Here is a 19,318-nt window from a genome sequence, read left to right on the forward strand (position 1 = left end):
AGAAGAATGGCAGTTCTATCAATGTCCGAAGTTATCTCCAACCGTTAACTAGTTTAGCCGTTAGCTTAGCATACACCTAGCTCCGGGTTAGCCGGAGCTAGTCCCAAGCTAACAGTTAATAAAAGCTAGAAACCGACATTTAAACGCTCACAAGTCCTACAAAAACACAGTTAGAGACTCGGAAGTACCGGCGGAGTCCGGACTTACTGGCTGAGCTAAAGAGCCGAACAGCATCCGTCCCAGAGCGGAGCCCAATGGGCCGTTAGCAGCGGCAGCAGCGGCGCCGGGCCTGCTGCTTCCCTCACCGACCTGATCACTATAAACAAGGCCGAACAGCGGCGGCTACCGGCGGGTCACCGGCTCCCAGACAGGCGGGGGAGAACGGAGGCTCCGGGCCGAGGCGGGAAAACCAGATTTATATTAACATTAACTGAATGTGTCAAGATTTATCAGCTTAAATCTCACTCGATTGTCTTCTCCACTTTACGACGAAGGCTTCCATTGGACCCCCCCCCCACCGCGTAAAGATTGAATTGAAACAACCGGAAATGGATGACCTTGGCATGTCAAAATAAAAGTGCTAACACCCGGAGGGCACCCAACTGTTTTACTTTCAAATATTTGGAATTAGAGTTAATTTTAGAAATATATTTCAATCTTACTTTGCTTATTTACATGCTAGTCAATAAACCATTCTAGTCATTGTTACTCATTTACAATTTAGTAAAAATATTATTTTATTTCTTAAACTAGACCGGAACTTGTCTACGTTTTGTGGTCATCACATCACATTTATAGCAAAGAATGCTGCGTTTAAGACACGTCCTTGAACTCGGAAAATGTACATTTATAATTTCACAACCAGTAAAAAAGATAAAGAAATTATGTAAAAATTAAAAATAAATGAATATGATGGAAAACGTTACTGTTTAATTTTAAAAGCCATAAATATGTATTAATTTGTCTTATGAGTAAATTTCGAAAACTTATCCACACATTTCCAACATACCTTAAACTAATCTGAAAAGTCTGCTTTGAGATGAGCTTGAAACTGGTATTGGTTTTTCTTTAAATCTTACATTTTTCTGTTAGATTTTTCTTTCCTCCCATGCAGAGATGGATTTAGGAAATGTGGGGCCCTAGGCGAAGACAGGCAGGGGGCCCCTCTGAACTGAGAAGACACCAAACAGCCCCATTCTCCAGATAGAGAAATGTTAATAGAATAGACATCCATTATCTGTTCTAGGTTGTGTCCCTCTCTTCTTGTCCCTTTTCTTCTTGTTTTCCTCTCTATGTTTTGTACTCAGCTGACTTTTCATGCTGTCTCTAAAGGAATGAAAGATTTTTTCCAAGCACTAAGCTCACTTAGCTGATTGCTCCTTCCTGTGTTTCCAAAAAGGCCAAAGTAAATAACCCAGTCCTTCTTTTCACTGTAGACAAGCCATGATCTGCTTATCTGTTCTCCATTTTTCATTTGGATGAAATAATAGCTGCATGAATCATGACAGCAGACAAGATAGAGGAGAGCAGGAGGCGGGGTTACCAATCTACTCGCTCTGGAGAGCAGAGTTCGCTGCTTTTAGATGTTGTCTCCAAAGTCTCCAGTAGCAGAAAAAAGTCTCTAGATTTGGCGCTAGGAGCTTTTTAGAAATCAAAGTGCTAGAGGGGTCTGAAAAGTGGCTAAATATAGCGACTAAAGCGACACAATTCTCTCCTCCTCAATGTTGAGTCTCATTTTATGTTTCCTATCAACAATGAAAAACACCATCTGTGTGTATAGCTGCTCCTTGTCATTCTAAATCGGGACCTGTCAGAGTACAAGAGTTTGTTCACTGCAAAAATGATCTAGAAATAAGTCAAAATGTCTTAAATTAGGTATATGTACCCTTAATTTGAGCAGGTGCTAATATGCACTTGAAATAAGACAATGCAATTGTTTTTTTATTAGTTAAAATGTAAATTGTCTCGTTCCATTGGCAAAGTCCTTTCCTCCTCAATTCAAGGAAAAACTAGGAAAAAAGCACTTATTTTGATCTGGATTTTTGCTCCTTTCTATGGCTGTCTGGTTCTGGGGGAGGCAGTCAGTCCTGCTGCCAACAAACTTTGATATTTGAACCTCAGATGCAGCATTGATTGCAGAGCGTTGCGCCTCGCCAGGACTGGCATACCGCACCGCTTCCATGCCAACATCAGCCGTCAGACCGATGTTACTGTACCATGATGGGGTTCATTATCCTGACAAGAAGAAATAGATCTGTGTTTTTCACAGCTTTGCCAAAGGCTCCCTGAGTCGGAGCTGTTTGTCGGGATCCTGGCAAAGCTTTGCGGTGGCACCTGGAGGGCCTCGGCATCATGCAGAGAACAAGAAAGAACGGACGCAGTGGCGGCTTTCAACACTGGCAGAGCCTTCTGTGAAAACAATTAGGCTTTTGACATTCAGCAGATAGAAGAATGATGTCTGGCAAATAAAAAGTGACAGGAAGCTACATGGCTTCCCAGAGCAAGCAACGCCACAAAGACGAAGGTTCAGAGAGGAAACAGGCCTCTGGTGGGGTGGACTTTAGCCCTCATGATGTAAACACAAAACACTATCATCTGCATATAAACATATCTCCCATTCCTTTCACGACCAAATGAAAACATTTCTGCAACAGTTTCTTCCCCAACTGAAATGATTTAATGATGCATCAGAATTCTGGAGCGAAACAAGCAAAGAACAGCTGCTCTAAGTCACTGCATGTTCTAGACTGAGAAAAAAAAACACATGAAAAACCTGTGAAAGTTTAAAGAACAACTCAGAAAAAAAACATTTCAAATTAGTAACATGCTAGCTTGGATCACTGGAGGTAAAATACGTATCAGAACGGTTGAACTCATTCTTCCAGACGTAGCGGATAACTTATGCGCAGAATAAACCTCTAACCTCTAATGCTGTCTTCTAAAACAGTGATATTCCAAGTAAAATGTACTTTTGTCCTTGACACAGAGCAACGCTTGAAGCAGACACTAAGCATGACCTCTGAGGCTGCAGGAAACTCCAGGACTGATTTCTCATTAAGAAGGCCGACAGAACGGTGTTACCACCAGAGCAAAGCTTGTTTAACTCTGGCAGCAGGTAGGTGTAGATGCAGTTGTCCATGTTATGATGGTTTGGGATTTCTGCAGAAGGAGCAATAAGAATATAGGATATCCAACATTTCTGCTCCTGAACAGTTCCCTGACAAAGACTCAGATAATATGGACTTGGAAAGCTCCTCATGTTCCCAGCAGAGTTCATCACCAGAGCACTGCAGCTTTATGTCCCCAGCGGGTCCCTAAGGTCCAGTAATCAGGGCCTGTTTTTTTTTCCCCTCAGTTTATTACTAAAAATTGAGAGGACAAAGCTTTTGTTCTTAATTGGTTCCAGGATCCAGAAATACTCTGAAATACTTTGGATTTGATCCTCTAATTTCTTAAAGATATTAATCTGCTGTTATTATATTTTATGGCATTATATTTGGGCAGGTCTTTATATCTTTACTAAACTGTGAACAAATAAACTTTTCTTAAATCGTTATAATTTTGCCAATTACATTGTCTAAAAAGTTGAAGGTTTTGTTGAGAAATAAAAATCTACAATTGTTGTGGTCATAAAATAAAAAAACTCACAGGCAAAAGTTTTTGCAATGACAAAAGAGAGACTGTGGTTTCTGCGTTCCACCACCAGATGTCAGTGTTCATCCAGACAGTTTAATCTGCATCCCTCCCTTCTCTGATTCCTGAACTTATTCCTTCTCTGATTGTTGTACTGATTCCTGCACTTATCCCTGCACTGACAGTAGACTCTTTAAAGGAATAGTACACCCAAAACATGATCAGCCTTCATTTTCTACTCACCCCCATGCTGAACAACACTCTGGAGTACTTTTTTGATATCTCAAATGCATCTGGAGATCTGGGAGGCTTCTTGCTGTCTGCTGACATTCGAATAATGGAGGTCTATGGCGCCCGAGGCAGAAAGGTCCATAAAAGTCCACAAAAAACGTGTCAATATTCCTCCATACTGCTCGTCCAATGTATTCCAAGTGTCCTGAGTGGGTAGCATCCAGAATTTACTCGAAACGAAGTCATTTAGAATGTTTTTAGAGCATAAACAGTAGTGTATAGGATTTCCTAAAAGCGCGTTCACGAGTCTACGGAAACCGCGGCAGACCAAACCAGATGAAAGTGCGCATTCAGCTCGGCAAAGAACTCATGCTCTTCCTCAACACTGAAGTCCTCAGACATTTTTATTTCGTTGTTTCTTTCTTTGCACAGGTAAACAGCACATTTCTTCTTCTACGCTTGCATTATCGGCAGAGCAGACGCTGAATGCGCACTTTCATCTGGTTTGGTCTGCCGGCTTCCGTAGCGTCCTGAACGCGCTGGCGCGCGCTTTCAGGAAATCCTATACACTACTGTTTATGCTCTAAAAACATTCTAAATGACTTTGTTTCAAGTAAATTCTGGATGCTACCCACTCAGGACACTTGGAATACATTGGACGAGCAGTATGGAGGAATGTTGACACGTTTTTTGTGGACTTTTATGGACCTTTCTGCCTCGGGCGCCATAGACCTCCATTATTTGAATGTCAGCAGACAGCAAGAAGCCTCCCAGATCTCCAGATGCATTTGAGATATCAAAAAAGTACTCCAGAGTGTTGTTCAGCATGGGGGTGAGTAGAAAATGAAGGCTAATCATGTTTTGGGTGTACTATTCCTTTAACAACAAACCCTGAGAACTTTATTAATTAACACATGAAAAGCAGGGACGCTGTCAATGCAAGGCAGGTTTAGTTCTATAGTACATTATATTAGAAAGACTTTAAATAGCAATAAATCCAACTCTAATTCCAAAGTGCTGTGCATCTGAAAACAATGGATAAAAGTATGTTGCAGCTGCATAGAGGCAACACAAAATATTTAAAGAGACTCAAAGTAAAATAAAATGATTAAGTCAGTTTAATATCAATCAAGCCAGAACGTTCGTCAGAAGGCTGAACAGGAACTGGTGGGGAGGTTCATCCTGCTCTGACCTGTTTATTCATTATAAATGTCAGAGCCCATCCACACTGAAAGTCACATGGTCTGCAACAATACACACCTACACACACTCATGGAAAACCCCGCGTTTGTTTGAAGCTGTAAACCAGATGCTGTTTCCTTTTGTTTCACTTCACACCAGTGAACTCTGACTGTGTCGGTGCAGATCCTTTCACACCAGATCAGCTCATGATTCAGTTCATCTGAGTCACTATCATTTCAGCTTTGCTCAGATTTGATTCCAGGTGTAAAACAAACAGGCAGGCAGACGGACAGCCAGGCAGACGGGCGGGCAGGCAGGTGGGCAGGCAGACGGACAGGCAGGCAGGCAGACGGACAGGCAGGCAGGCAGGCAGACGGACAGGCAGGCAGGCAGACGGACAGGCAGGCAGGCAGGCAGACGGACAGGCAGGCAGGCAGACGGACAGGCATGCAGACGGACAGGCAGGCAGACGGACAGGCAGGCAGGCGGGCAGGCAGGTGGGCAGGCAGACGGACAGGCAGGCAGGCAGACGGACCGATTCCCTGATATTTAGACTGATGGCTCCACACAGGATGACCCTGTTCCTTTAAAGACTGCATTTCCCATAATACATTGCAGAGCTAGAGGCATCAGGGCAACTTCAGATCATCAGGAAGCTGCTGCAAACATTTATCCTTCAAAATAAAAGCAGCAGCTGTTTTATTAAAGTTTATGGTTTTATTGTGTAATTTATGTTTGGAAAGAAGGTTTGTCAAAGACAAACGTTGTTTAATTTAATCAGGAAAGCTAACGCTGTTCAGAAAGCGCTGATGAATGAAGTTGCTAAAGATGGGAAGGAGGTGCTGGTTTAAGAGGAGCGATGGTCATCAGGGAGACGCAGTCTGTGGTTCAGGAATGCTGCATTCAGAGGGTTGATGGAGAAGTTTAGATGCAGTCAGAGGGAGAAGCTGCAGAAGTTGGATCAGAAAGCAGATGATGTTGCACCCAGAGAGGAACTGTGGTAGAATATGAGGAAGTATAAGTGAAGCGATGTGTGAGCTAAGTTTCACTGACAGCTTAGAGAAAATTAAAAGTACAGGAGAGGGTGTTGTTTTCCCAGGTGGATCATCTCATTCAGTGGTCCTCCTAACTGTCAATCATTCTGGTGATATGTTTCCATAAGGCCGTCCTACGCGCTCGTCCTCATTTCCAATGACCGCTGGTGAGTCTGACACAGAGGAAAATAAGCTTGTATGATGCAAACAGGAACTATTAAACAGAGCGTGCACGAGGAGAAATGGGCTTGTAAAGTACAGTATTTTATTGTTTATCTTTTAACTATCTTTATTTCTTAATGCTGACAAAACAAACATAATGTTTTTTAAATCATAGGAAGGTGCCCCAAACCCTGCCAGTCGGAGGGGAATGTCATTGAGGTGGAACATGAATATAAATACCTTAGAATTGGAATTGATGACTCCCTCACCTTCAAACCTTTTATTGAGAAACTTGTGAAGAAATTAAAAGTTAAACTGGGCTTCTTCTTTCCTAATAAGACATGTTTTTCTTTTGGAGTAAAAAGCGGCTTGTCTCTGCCACGCTTCTTCCTGTCTTCAAATGTTGGACTCTGTTTCCCATGCTTCATTAAGGTTCATCACTGATGACATCACTGTCACCTGTCCTCTCAGGTGGGATGGCCTTCCCTCTCTACCAGAAGGCAGTGTCATTGCTACACGTTTATTTCCGAGGCCCTTCTTGGATTACTGCCCTCTAACGTTTCTACCTTCCTTCCCCAGTAAAGCGCGGCTTCTTCTGCCTGAGATCCAACATCAGCTGCTGCTCTCTGCTCCTTTTGCCCGAACAGAACTGGGGGAGAAAGCCTTTAGCTACGCAGCTCCTTCTGGGGGGAATATTTTACAAAGAAACTGGAAGTTGACCGAGTTTTTATCTTTATATGCTTTTAAGTTGAAAGTGAGAGAATTTGAAGCAGCCTCAATCATCTGTAATTGTTTTACTTGATATGTTTTTTATGTACCTGTCATTTAATTTCATGTATCTCTGTTTATTATGTAATTATGTAAAAACTGATCGAATGAAAAGTTCCAGAAAAGAATTGAGACCAGAGGGGAGGTTCATTCAGAGGAACAGGAACACTGGGCACTAGAAATGTCAGGGAACCTAAACCTGAGAGGGAACCTAAACCTGAGTGGAACCTAAACCTGAGTGGAACCTAAACCTGTGGGGGAACCTAAACCTGAGAGGAAACCTAAACATGTGAGGGAACCTAAACCTGAGTGGAACCTAAACCTGTGGGGGAACCTAAACCTGTGGGGGAACCTAAACCTGAGAGGAAACCTAAACATGTTAGGGAACCTAAACCTGAGTGGAACCTATACCTGTGGGGGAACCTAAACCTATGAGGGAACCTAAACATGTGAGGGAACCTAAACCTGAGAGGAACCTAAACCTGAGAGGGAACCTAAACCTGTGGGGGAACTTAAACCTGAGAGGGAAACTAAATCTGAGAGGGAACCTAAACCTGTGGGGGAACCTAAACCTATGAGGGAACATAAACCTGAGAGGGAACCAAAACCTGAGAGGAACCTAAACCTGAGAGGGAACCTAAACCTGTGGGGGAACCTAAACCTGAGAGGGAACATAAACCTGAGAGGGAACCTAAACCTGTGGGGGAACCCAAACCTATGAGGGAACCTAAACCTGAGAGGGAACCTAAACCTATGAGGGAACATAAACCTGAGAGGGAACCTAAACCTGTGGGGGAACCCAAACCTATGAGGGAACCTAAACCTGAGAGGGAACCTAAACCTGTGGGGGAACCTAAACCTGAGAGGAACCTAAACCTGTGAGGGAACCTAAACCTGAGAGGGAACCTAAACCTGTGGGGGAACCTAAACCTGAGAGGAACCTAAACCTGAGAGGGAACCTAAACCTGTGAGGGAACCTAAACCTGAGAGGGAACCTAAACATGTGGGGGAACCTAAACCTGAGAGGGAACCTAAACCTGAGAGGGAACCTAAACATGTGGGGGAACCTAAACCTGAGAGGGAACCTAAACCTATGAGGGAACTTAACCTATGAGGGAACCTAAACCTGAGAGGGACCTTAAACTTATGAGGGAACCTAAACCTGTGTGGGAACCTAAACCTGAGAGGGAACCTAAACCTGTGAGGGGGGGGGTATGGGGGTCAGAGGTCAGTCAGGCAGATGAGGAGCTGGGATGGTTAATAATAATTGATCCCAGCATTCAACCCCTTCCCTTGGGGAGCAGTGGGCTGCCATTGTGTGGCTCCCAGGGAGCATTGTGGGGTTCAGGGTCTGGCTCAGGGACCCAGGGGCAGGCTGTGGGGGTGGGTCCTGAACTCTGAACCTCAGTCCCAGCTCTATGCTCTAACCATTAGCCTGCCACACTTTGATGACCGTAACTGACATTATTCATCATTTCCCCTTAATGTGTATATATTTTATCTCTTATTTTTTTAAATCTTTATTATATTGTGTAGTTGGATGTGTGTATATATATATATATATATATATATATATATATATATATATACATAAAACTGTAACTGGAGCGTGTAACAAAAGCAATTTCCCTCTGGGATTATTAAAGTATTTCTGTTTCTGATTAACAAATGAAATCCAGGTGTTTTATTTTGAAGTCCAGACGGAAATGACCTCGTTGCTTAATGTCTGCTTCAGGCTGCGTGTGTAAACCGGAAGTGGTAGCTGCCTTTTACCTTTAACTTGATGCTGCTGCCCAGACAGCCGGACTGGAGCCGGACTGAGCCGAACTACAGGTGAGTGAACCCGGTCCGGTCCGGTTTGGTTCGGTGGTTCTGAACAGGAGCAGAGAGATCAGGGTTCGGGCCGTGTTCGGCTCGGTGCGGCAGGCCTGGCTGGGTCCGGTTCGGTTCGGTTAGTTCCGGTCCGCTGATCAGCTGCTTTCTGTTGCTGCTTTATTCCATAATTTGTGAAATAATCCAACATGAAGGATTAGATTAGAGCATCTTCTGGGTCTGAGGGGACCTCCTCAACCACCAGCCAGGAGGAGCAGCAGGAGGAGCAGCAGGAGGAGCAGCAGGAGATCCCTGTGTTTATAGCGCTGCTGAGGGACGGTCTGGTCTGATAGGGGACAGTCTGGTCTGATAGGGGACAGTCTGGTCTGATAGGGGACAGTCTGGTCTGATAGGGGACAGTCTGGTCTGATGGGGGACGGTCTGGTCTGATAGGGGACAGTCTGGTCTGATGGGGGACGGTCTGGTCTGATAGGGGACAGTCTGGTCTGATGGGGGACAGTCTGGTCTGATAGGGGACAGTCTGGTCTGATGGGGGACAGTCTGGTCTGATGGGGGACAGTCTGGTCTCATAGGGGACAGTCTGGTCTGATGGGGGACAGTCTGGTCTGATAGGGGACAGTCTGGTCTGATAGGGGACAGTCTGGTCTGATGGGGGACGGTCTGGTCTGATAGGGGACAGTCTGGTCTGATGGGGGACAGTCTGGTCTGATGGGGGACAGTCTGGTCTCATAGGGGACAGTCTGGTCTGATAGGGGACAGTCTGGTCTGATGGGGGACGGTCTGGTCTGATGGGGGACAGTCTGGTCTGATAGGGGACAGTCTGGTCTGATGGGGGACAGTCTGGTCTGATAGGGGACAGTCTGGTCTGATAGGGGACAGTCTGGTCTGATGGGGGACAGTCTGGTCTCATAGGGGACAGTCTGGTCTGATAGGGGACAGTCTGGTCTGATGGGGGACAGTCTGGTCTGATGGGGGACAGTCTGGTCTGATAGGGGACAGTCTGGTCTGATGGGGGACAGTCTGGTCTGATAGGGGACAGTCTGGTCTGATAGGGGACAGTCTGGTCTGATGGGGGACAGTCTGGTCTCATAGGGGACAGTCTGGTCTGATGGGGGACAGTCTGGTCTGATAGGGGACAGTCTGGTCTGATAGGGGACAGTCTGGTCTGATGGGGGACGGTCTGGTCTGATGGGGGACAGTCTGGTCTGATAGGGGACGGTCTGGTCTGATAGGGGACAGTCTGGTCTGATAGGGGACAGTCTGGTCTGATAGGGGACAGTCTGGTCTGATAGGGGACAGTCTGGTCTGATGGGGGACAGTCTGGTCTGATGGGGGACAGTCTGGTCTCATAGGGGACAGTCTGGTCTGATAGGGGACAGTCTGGTCTGATGGGGGACGGTCTGGTCTGATGGGGGACAGTCTGGTCTGATGGGGGACAGTCTGGTCTGATAGGGGACAGTCTGGTCTGATAGGGGACAGTCTGGTCTGATGGGGGACAGTCTGGTCTCATAGGGGACAGTCTGGTCTGATAGGGGACAGTCTGGTCTGATGGGGGACAGTCTGGTCTGATAGGGGACGGTCTGGTCTGATAGGGGACAGTCTGGTCTGATGGGGGACAGTCTGGTCTCATAGGGGACAGTCTGGTCTGATAGGGGACGGTCTGGTCTGATGGGGGACGGTCTGGTCTGATGGGGGACAGTCTGGTCTGATAGGGGACGGTCTGGTCTGATAGGGGACAGTCTGGTCTGATAGGGGACAGTCTGGTCTGATAGGGGACAGACTGGTCTGATGGGGGACGGTCTGGTCTGATGGGGGACAGTCTGGTCTGATGGGGGACAGACTGGTCTGATGGGGGACGGTCTGGTCTGATGGGGGACGGTCTGGTCTGATGGGGACGGTCTGATCTGATGGGGGACAGACTGGTCTGATGGGGGACAGACTGGTCTGATGGGGGACGGTCTGGTCTGATGGGGGACGATCTGGTCTGATGGGGACGGTCTGATCTGATGGGGGACAGACTGGTCTGATGGGGGACGGTCTGGTCTGATGGGGGACGGTCTGGTCTGATAGGGGACGGTCTGGTCTGATGGGGACGGTCTGATCTGATGGGGACGGTCTGATCTGATGGGGGACAGACTGGTCTGATGGGGGACGGTCTGGTCTGATAGGGGACGGTCTGGTCTGATGGGGGACAGTCTGGTCTGATGGGGGACGGTCTGGTCTGATGGGGGACGGTCTGGTCTGATGGGGGACGGTCTGGTCTGATGGGGGACGGTCTGGTCTGATAGGGGACAGACTGGTCTGATAGGGGACGGTCTGGTCTGATAGGGGACGGTCTGGTCTGATGGGGACGGTCTGGTCTGATAGGGGACGGTCTGGTCTGATAGGGGACGGTCTGGTCTGATGGGGGACGGTCTGGTCTGATAGGGGACGGTCTGGTCTGATGGGGGACGGTCTGGTCTGATAGGGGACGGTCTGGTCTGATGGGGGACGGTCTGGTCTGATAGGGGACGGTCTGGTCTGATGGGGGACAGTCTGGTCTGATGGGGGACGGTCTGGTCTGATGGGGGACGGTCTGGTCTGATGGGGGACGGTCTGGTCTGATGGGGGACGGTCTGGTCTGATAGGGGACGGTCTGGTCTGATGGGGGACGGTCTGGTCTGATGGGGGACGGTCTGGTCTGATGGGGGACGGTCTGGTCTGATAGGGGACAGACTGGTCTGATAGGGGACGGTCTGGTCTGATGGGGACGGTCTGGTCTGATAGGGGACGGTCTGGTCTGAGCAATAATATTGTTATTGCTCATATTATTATTATTATTATTGTTTTAAAGTCTTAATTCCCTCTCTAAATGAGAACCTTATTGTTGTTTGATGCTGTAGCTCACATGTTGTTTACCTTCCGACCTGCCTAACTAGGGAGTACCAATATGGCGGCTGGTGACTTCACAGCCAGGTATACAGATGTCCTATCAGCCACCCAGTGGATAGAGATCAGTGGTCTGAGAGAGACGGAGAGACGATGCCAATCTAGAGCTGTTAGTCCTGAACTAGAAACAGATCATGTAGAACATCAGGGAGGCTGATCAGGTCTGGTTAATCTGCAGTAGAGAGGCGGAGCATTATGGGATGTTCAGATCCCACTATGATTAACTGGGCTGTTTATTAATCATCTCTATTCAGTTTATTTCTATAGCTCCATGTCACACCACCTCATAGATCCGTCTCAATCAGATCACCCAGCCAGTGACGTTCCAGGATTCTGGAAAGGGTAGAGACTGTAGACCTGCAGCAGGTCCAGACCCAGCAGAAGGTTCAGGCCCAGTTTGGATCTGATCAACGTCTGAAACGATGAGGTTTGGCTGTCAGAGAAAATCCCAGTAAAACCAGTACGCCGAAGCGGCTTTCCCAGTCCACTGATGGGCCAGAGGTAAACCCATCAACCCTTAGGAAGCCTGAAGGACTTCATTCCAGCAGACTGGGATCATCCCAGCCTGGGACTGGTCCCACTGGACGGACCAGGATCTCCGCTTTGTCAGGATCAGACATTAACCTCCTCTGCTGGGAACCAGAAGGTTCCTCGTTTTCTAGAACTTCATTCATCCAGAAACAGCGAAACGTTGCAGAAAATCAGTCTTTAAATAATGTCTACAAATATCTGACTTAAAATGTCCAGATTTCCAACATGAAACATCTGGATTCAGATAAAACACAGCAAACATCTTAACCCTTTATAGGGCGCTCAGTGAAATACTTTCAGTTCTATTCAGTTTATTTCTATAGCTCACACTAAGCATGCTTGTAGCGACAGTGGAGAGGAAAAACTCCCTTTGAACAGGAAGAAACCTCCATTAGAACCAGGCTCAGTGTGAGCGGCCATCTGCTGAGGCACACTGGGGTTCAAGGAGACAGAAGCAGACATAGAAAAAGAAGAATAGAATACTTTGAAAATCCAAATTTCCAGCCAATAGTCTTAGTGGAATCCAGGAAAAGACTTTATTTCCTTTGTAACATAAAAAAATCTGGATATTTTGATGGCAAATATTAATGTGATTGTAAGAACCAGAAACGCCAACCTCCCCGAATATATTGAGAAAAATAACAAAAGTTCTTCTATAAGAAATTTATGAAAAAAACTCTGAGTGAAAGAAAAACATTTTCTTTGGTCTAACATAACCTTAGAGGCGTTAATGCTGATACTAGCACTGACATTTTTTAGTTTATAAACCTAAATATAATTGTTAACGGGGCTTATTAACTTTTTACCTTTTTTACTTCTTTTTCCAGCTTCATTTCCAGCAGCTAATCTATCATTCAAAGGCTCCTCTAATTGGCCAAACGCCAGAATAAGATGTACAGCTATGTAGCAGGATCTATGCTGAATGGCTGGATATAGATCTGTGCTTCTAGACCTCACTGAGGGACGGGGGGGGTGTATGAAACTAACTTGCTGTGTATAGCGGAGGTCTTCAACAGGGGGTCCTTGGCCTGGAAAACGTTGCAGACCCCTGCTTTAAAGGGTTCATCTGATCCTGGACATTCACATCATTAACGTCCTTAGAAAAGGTCAAATATTTCTGCAGTTTATCAGGTTCCAGTGTTCGCCTTTACTGGTGGGTTCCTGGTGGGTTCCTGCAGCCCCGGTGGGTTCCTGCAGCCCCGGTGGGTTCCTGCAGCCCCGGTGGGTTCCTGCAGCCCTGGTGGGTTCCTGCAGCCCCGGTGGGTTCCTGCAGCCCCGTTGGGTTCCTGCAGCTCTGGTGGGTTCCTGCAGCCCCGTTGGGTTCCTGCAGCTCTGGTGGGTTCCTGCAGCCCCGGTGGGTTCCTGCAGCTCTGGTGGGTTCCTGCAGCCCCGGTGGGTTCCTGCAGCTCTGGTGGGTTCCTGCAGCCCCGGTGGGTTCCTGCAGCTCTGGTGGGTTCCTGCAGCCCTGGTGGGTTCCTGCAGCCCCGGTGGGTTCCTGCAGCCCCGGTGGGTTCCTGCAGCCCTGGTGGGTTCCTGCAACTCTGGTGGGTTCCTGCAGCCCTGGTGGGTTCCTGCAACTCTGGTGGGTTCCTGCAACTCTGGTGGGTTCCTGCAGCCCTGGTGGGTTCCTGCAGCTCTGGTGGGTTCCTGCAGCTCTGGTGGGTTCCTGCAGCCCCGGTGGGTTCCTGGTGGGTTCCTGCATCTCTGGTGGGTTCCTGCAGTTCTGGTGGGTTCCTGCAGCCCCCGTTGGGTTCCTGCAACTCTGGTGGGTTCCTGCAGCCCTGGTGGGTTCCTGCAGCTCTGGTGGGTTCCTGCAGCTCTGGTGGGTTCCTGCAGCCCCGGTGGGTTCCTGCAGCTCTGGTGGGTTCCTGCAGCTCTGGTGGGTTCCTGCAGCCCCGGTGGGTTCCTGGTGGGTTCCTGCATCTCTGGTGGGTTCCTGCAGTTCTGGTGGGTTCCTGCAGCCCCCGTTGGGTTCCTGCAACTCTGGTGGGTTCCTGCAGCCCTGGTGGGTTCCTGCAGCTCTGGTGGGTTCCTGCAGCTCTGGTGGGTTCCTGCAGCCCCGGTGGGTTCCTGGTGGGTTCCTGCATCTCTGGTGGGTTCCTGCAGTTCTGGTGGGTTCCTGCAGCCCCGGTGGGTTCCTGCAGCCCCGGTGGGTTCCTGCAGCTCTGGTGGGTTCCTGCAGCCCCGGTGGGTTCCTGCAGCCCCGGTGGGTTCCTGGTGGGTTCCTGCATCTCTGGTGGGTTCCTGCAGTTCTGGTGGGTTCCTGCAGCCCCGGTGGGTTCCTGCAGCCCCGGTGGGTTCCTGCAGCTCTGGTGGGTTCCTGCAGCTCTGGTGGGTTCCTGCAGCCCCGGTGGGTTCCTGCAGCTCTGGTGGGTTCCTGCAGCTCTGGTGGGTTCCTGCAGCCCCGGTGGGTTCCTGGTGGGTTCCTGCATCTCTGGTGGGTTCCTGCAGTTCTGGTGGGTTCCTGCAGCCCCCGTTGGGTTCCTGCAACTCTGGTGGGTTCCTGCAGCCCTGGTGGGTTCCTGCAGCTCTGGTGGGTTCCTGCAGCTCTGGTGGGTTCCTGCAGCCCCGGTGGGTTCCTGGTGGGTTCCTGCATCTCTGGTGGGTTCCTGCAGTTCTGGTGGGTTCCTGCAGCCCCGGTGGGTTCCTGCAGCCCCGGTGGGTTCCTGCAGCTCTGGTGGGTTCCTGCAGCCCCGGTGGGTTCCTGCAGCCCCGGTGGGTTCCTGGTGGGTTCCTGCATCTCTGGTGGGTTCCTGCAGTTCTGGTGGGTTCCTGCAGCCCCGGTGGGTTCCTGCAGCCCCGGTGGGTTCCTGCAGCTCTGGTGGGTTCCTGCAGCCCCGGTGGGTTCCTGCAGCCCCGGTGGGTTCCTGCAGCCCCGGTGGGTTCCTGCAGCTCTGGTGGGTTCCTGCAGCCCCGGTGGGTTCCTGGTGGGTTCCTGCAGCCCCGGTGGGTTCCTGCAGCCTCGGTGGGTTCCTGCAACTCTGGTGGGTTCCTGCAGCCCTGGTGGGTTCCTGCAGCTCTGGTGGGTTCCTGCAGCTCTGGTGGGTTCCTGCAGCCCCGGTGGGTTCCTGGTGGGTTCCTGCATCTCTGGTGGGTTCCTGCAGTTCTGGTGGGTTCCTGCAGCCCCGGTGGGTTCCTGCAGCCCTGGTGGGTTCCTGCAGCTCTGGTGGGTTCCTGCAGCCCCGGTGGGTTCCTGCAGCCCCGGTGGGTTCCTGCAGCCCCGGTGGGTTCCTGCAGCTCTGGTGGGTTCCTGCAGCCCCGGTGGGTTCCTGGTGGGTTCCTGCAGCCCCGGTGGGTTCCTGCAGCCCCGGTGGGTTCCTGGTGGGTTCCTGCAGCCCCGGTGGGTTCCTGCAGCTCTGGTGGGTTCCTGCAGCCCCGGTGGGTTCCTGCAGCTCTGGTGGGTTCCTGCAGCCCCGGTGGGTTCCTGCAGCTCTGGTGGGTTCCTGCAGCCCCGGTGGGTTCCTGCAGCCCCGGTGGGTTCCTGGTGGGTTCCTGCAGCCCCGGTGGGTTCCTGCAGCTCTGGTGGGTTCCTGCAGCCCCGGTGGGTTCCTGCAGCTCTGGTGGGTTCCTGCAGCCCCGGTGGGTTCCTGGTGGGTTCCTGCAGCCCCGGTGGGTTCCTGCAGTGCTGGTGGGAAAAAGCAGAACCCGAGAAGGTTTGCAGAGCGAAGGATGACATCATCCAGGTGTGTTTGGGACTTTCTGACAGAAAGAAAACAGAAACAGTAGTTTTATGTTAAAGCAGGTCAGCAGCAGAGAACAGAAACCACTCAGCGTAAAGTTAAAGATGAACCCAGTGACGATGCTTCACCATCACTCCATCACTGATCTGTTTCTATATTTAGAATAAGGATGGAGAAAAAGATTAAACTTTTAAAAGAGCTCAGCTGCACACCAACATTCCTCAGCTCTGCTGAGAGGCTTCCCCGCCTACATCTCCCAGAATGCCCTGCAGTTCTGCCTTATAGCCTGAGGAGACGTTTCTGAAATGACTCCACTAACAGGAGTAACCAGCATGACTCAAAAGGATCAAAACTTTATTCATAAAACACTTTTTATACAGTTAATGTGGTAAAAATAAAAATATTAAACACTGCCATCAAACATAGGAATGACGCCCCCACCGCCGTGCTTCTGTGGCCAGCGGGCGGCTCGGTTCTGTCTGCGCTCCAACCTCTCCCTCCTCCTCTGCAGAGTTCCTGTGATGCCCCAGAGTGGGCGGAGCTGGCCGGGGTCGTGATGCCGTACGTGGACCGACAGAACCGCATCTGTGGCTTCCTGGACATCGAGGAGAATGAGAACAGCGGCAGGTTCCTGCGCCGCTACTTCATCCTGGACACGGAGCAGGGGAACCTGCTGTGGTTCATGGACAACCCCCAGGTGAGTGAAGCGGGGCGGGTGGGGTCAGAGCCCCCCCTGCTGCAGCTCAGTTAGATCAGCTGCAGCTTTAGGTCGGCTGTCCATCCGCAGGCCTTCATCCAGGACGGTTCTGATCCCGTTAGAAAATAAAGCACCAACTGGATCAGCCGCTAAACACAGATGCAGGCCGCACTTTTCAGATCAGCGTTAAAGCGGCCGTGTTCCCATCAGAACATCGATCTCAGCTGCTGCTTTCTAAGAAAACACTGCATGCTGCAGAGGCAGGCAGGGGCGGATTTAGGAAATGTGGGGCCCCAGGCAAAGACAGGCAGGGGGCCCCTCTGAATGGAGAACACATCAAACAGCCCCATTCTCCAGATATAGAAATGTTAATAGAATAGACATCCATTATCTGTTCTAGGTTGTGTCCCTCTCTTCTTGTCCCTTTTCTTCTTGTTTTCCTCTCTATGTTTTGTACTCAGCTGACTTTTCATGCTGTCTCTAAAGGAATGAAAGATTTTTTCCAAGCACTAAGCTCACTTAGCTGAATGCTCCTTCCTGTGTTTCCAAAAAGGCCAAAGTAAATAACCCAGTCCTTCTTTTCACTGTAGACAAGCCATGATCTGCTTATCTGTTCTCCATTTTTCATTTGGATGAAATAATAGCTGCATGAATCATGACAGCAGACAAGATAGAGGAGAGCAGGAGGCGGGGTTACCAATCTACTCGCTCTGGAGAGCAGAGTTCGCTGCTTTTAGATGTTGTCTCCAAAGTCTCCAGTAGCAGAAAAAAGTCTCTAGATTTGGCGCTAGGAGCTTTTTAGAAATCAAAGTGCTAGAGGGGTCTGAAAAGTGGCTAAATATAGCGACTAAAGCGCTAAGTTGGCAACACTGCTCTTTGCATGGTTTGTTTTCAAATGCTTTGCTGCTGCTTGCTGCAAGTTTTATGGGGCCCCCAGGAACTTGGGGCCCTAGGCAGCTGCCTAGTATTGCCTAATGTTAACCCCCCCCTGGAGGCAGGAGGCGTTTACTAAGCTCACCAAACAGCAGCCAGAGTAAAAAGTCAGCGGCAGAACGTCTCTGTAAAGCTGGTATAGCTGCATTTCTGCTGCCAGGAGGCTGAACAGGAAGTAGTGCAGCAGAGACAGAGCAGCGTGCAGCGCCTGATGCCGTCTAACCGTCATTTACATGCGATGAGTCACAGCATGAATGTTGAGCTTGTGTTGGTTACCATCCTAACCACGTTCCTCACTTCTTTCCCTTTCAGAATCTGCCTAAAGGTGCGGATAGTGTGGGCTTCCTCAAACTCACCTACATCTCCAAGGTCAGTCTGACAACCACAGGAATGTTCTGGCTCCTTCAGGGCAGCAGAGCTTTGGTTCTGCTTTCCACACCCACTGGGTCTCAGGTTCTATTCTAGATGTTCAGCTCCTGTTGGGGGGGCAGACTGCTTGTTCCTGGATCTGGATTCAGAGCAGAAAGTGAAGGAAATATGAGCCGTTACCATTTAAATAGCCTCCACATCTGGTTCCATTTCTGCTGGACGCCACAACCAGACGGCTGAATAGAGAAATCCCACCAACAGGAACCAGAACCATCATGAAAAAGTATTCAACCATTCACCCCAGTTTAATAAACGGAGATCGATGGATTTTACTCAGTCGGATCTTTATTTTATCTTTGAAAAGAGAGAACAGTTCATCATACGGCCCTAATGGGCCCTAATAATCAGCCCTGTTCTGACTGAGCAGCGTTCTTCCTCCTTACTGACAATAATGGAAAATAGTCAGAGTCTAAACTAATTACAGACACTTTGGTTAAACAGTAAAATGTTATGAATAAACCTGAGAAAGAATCTGGTTTGTTCTGGAAGAAGCTATAACTGGTCTACAATCATTTTCACTCAGGTATTGTTTGGCCTGACAGGTGAAACTGAATGAAAACTTTTATAGTGAGTAAATAGGATAAATTAATATATGAAATAAAAGAAACTACATTTTCCACACAGCCGGTCCAAAAAAGTTCAAAAATCAATCCTCTGGACTTTGTTTCCAGGTTTGAAGACGTTTCTCTTCCATCTAGGAAACTTTTTCAATCCAAAATGTCAGAAATAGCGTTTAGTTCCAGGTTTTATCCAGCAGCCCAATAAAGCCTGGTTTTAGTTTAGAAAACATGCAAATAGAAACGGATGAACGGGTCCCCCCCTCTGGAATGGGGGCCGTTTGGCTTCTTTGTTAGCCTGCAATGCTCCATACCTGTCTATGTCTCTGAAAGGGGGGTCGTTAGAGGGAATTGTTGGCCTGGAGGAACAGGTGAGGTCTCCTGTTCTCCTGTAAAGGGGTTGGAGCTGCGATGATAGCGGGAAGGAATCAACTCTATCGCTGCATTGGAGGTTTCTGAAAGCTGTAATCTGCCCCCCCGTTTAAGGTTGGTTTTTCTTTCTTAACATAGATGGCTTCCTTCTCAACCACCTGTCTGCTTTGTCCAAAACGTGAACATTCTGGTCCTCCCAGAATGTCCTTTGTCCATCAGGTGTAGATGTAGCGCTGCATTTACTGCATGCACCACTCTGCCAGCCAGTAGAGCTGAGTCAGAACCTCTGCTCCTCCTCCTGTACAAGCTCTGCGCTGGTGGCATCCAGCTGTGTGGAGCAGCGGCAGC

At 49.1% G+C, this 19,318-nt stretch overlaps 4 protein-coding genes across 9 annotated transcripts in view; 1 reads left to right on the forward strand and 3 right to left on the reverse strand.

Moving 5' to 3' along the window:
• Nucleotides 1-526, reverse strand: part of LOC119799046 (wings apart-like protein homolog) — a 35,247-nt gene extending 34,721 nt beyond the window's left edge. For all 3 annotated transcript variants that reach the window (XM_038308727.1, XM_038308728.1, XM_038308726.1), the window contains exon 1: nt 208-526. The gene's annotated coding sequence lies outside the window, so the exon portion shown is untranslated. The remainder of the gene's footprint in view (nt 1-207) is intronic.
• An 8,213-nt stretch (nt 527-8,739) lies between these two features.
• Nucleotides 8,740-19,318, forward strand: part of plekha1b (pleckstrin homology domain containing, family A (phosphoinositide binding specific) member 1b) — a 29,272-nt gene continuing 18,693 nt past the window's right edge. For all 4 annotated transcript variants that reach the window (XR_005282805.1, XM_038308729.1, XM_038308730.1 and 1 more), the window contains exons 1-3: nt 8,740-8,843; nt 16,494-16,679; nt 17,925-17,981. Coding sequence is in view for 3 of the 4 variants with exons in the window: in XM_038308729.1 (XP_038164657.1) it covers nt 16,539-16,679; nt 17,925-17,981 (198 nt within the window). In the remaining variant the exon portion in view is untranslated. The remainder of the gene's footprint in view (nt 8,844-16,493; nt 16,680-17,924; nt 17,982-19,318) is intronic.
• On the reverse strand, nt 9,040-11,649 carry LOC119799043 (proline-rich extensin-like protein EPR1). Its single transcript, XM_038308721.1, has one exon. It carries the CDS (start codon nt 11,647-11,649, stop codon nt 9,040-9,042), a length of 2,610 nt encoding a protein of 869 aa, XP_038164649.1.
• Nucleotides 13,450-15,978, reverse strand: LOC119799044 (collagen alpha-1(I) chain-like). The gene has a single exon (XM_038308722.1). The coding sequence runs from the start codon at nt 15,976-15,978 to the stop codon at nt 13,450-13,452; it is 2,529 nt and encodes an 842-aa protein (XP_038164650.1).

Source organism: Cyprinodon tularosa, unplaced genomic scaffold, assembly GCF_016077235.1.
Source record: "Cyprinodon tularosa strain WSP-4 unplaced genomic scaffold, ASM1607723v1 ctg645, whole genome shotgun sequence".
NCBI lineage: Eukaryota > Metazoa > Chordata > Actinopteri > Cyprinodontiformes > Cyprinodontidae > Cyprinodon > Cyprinodon tularosa.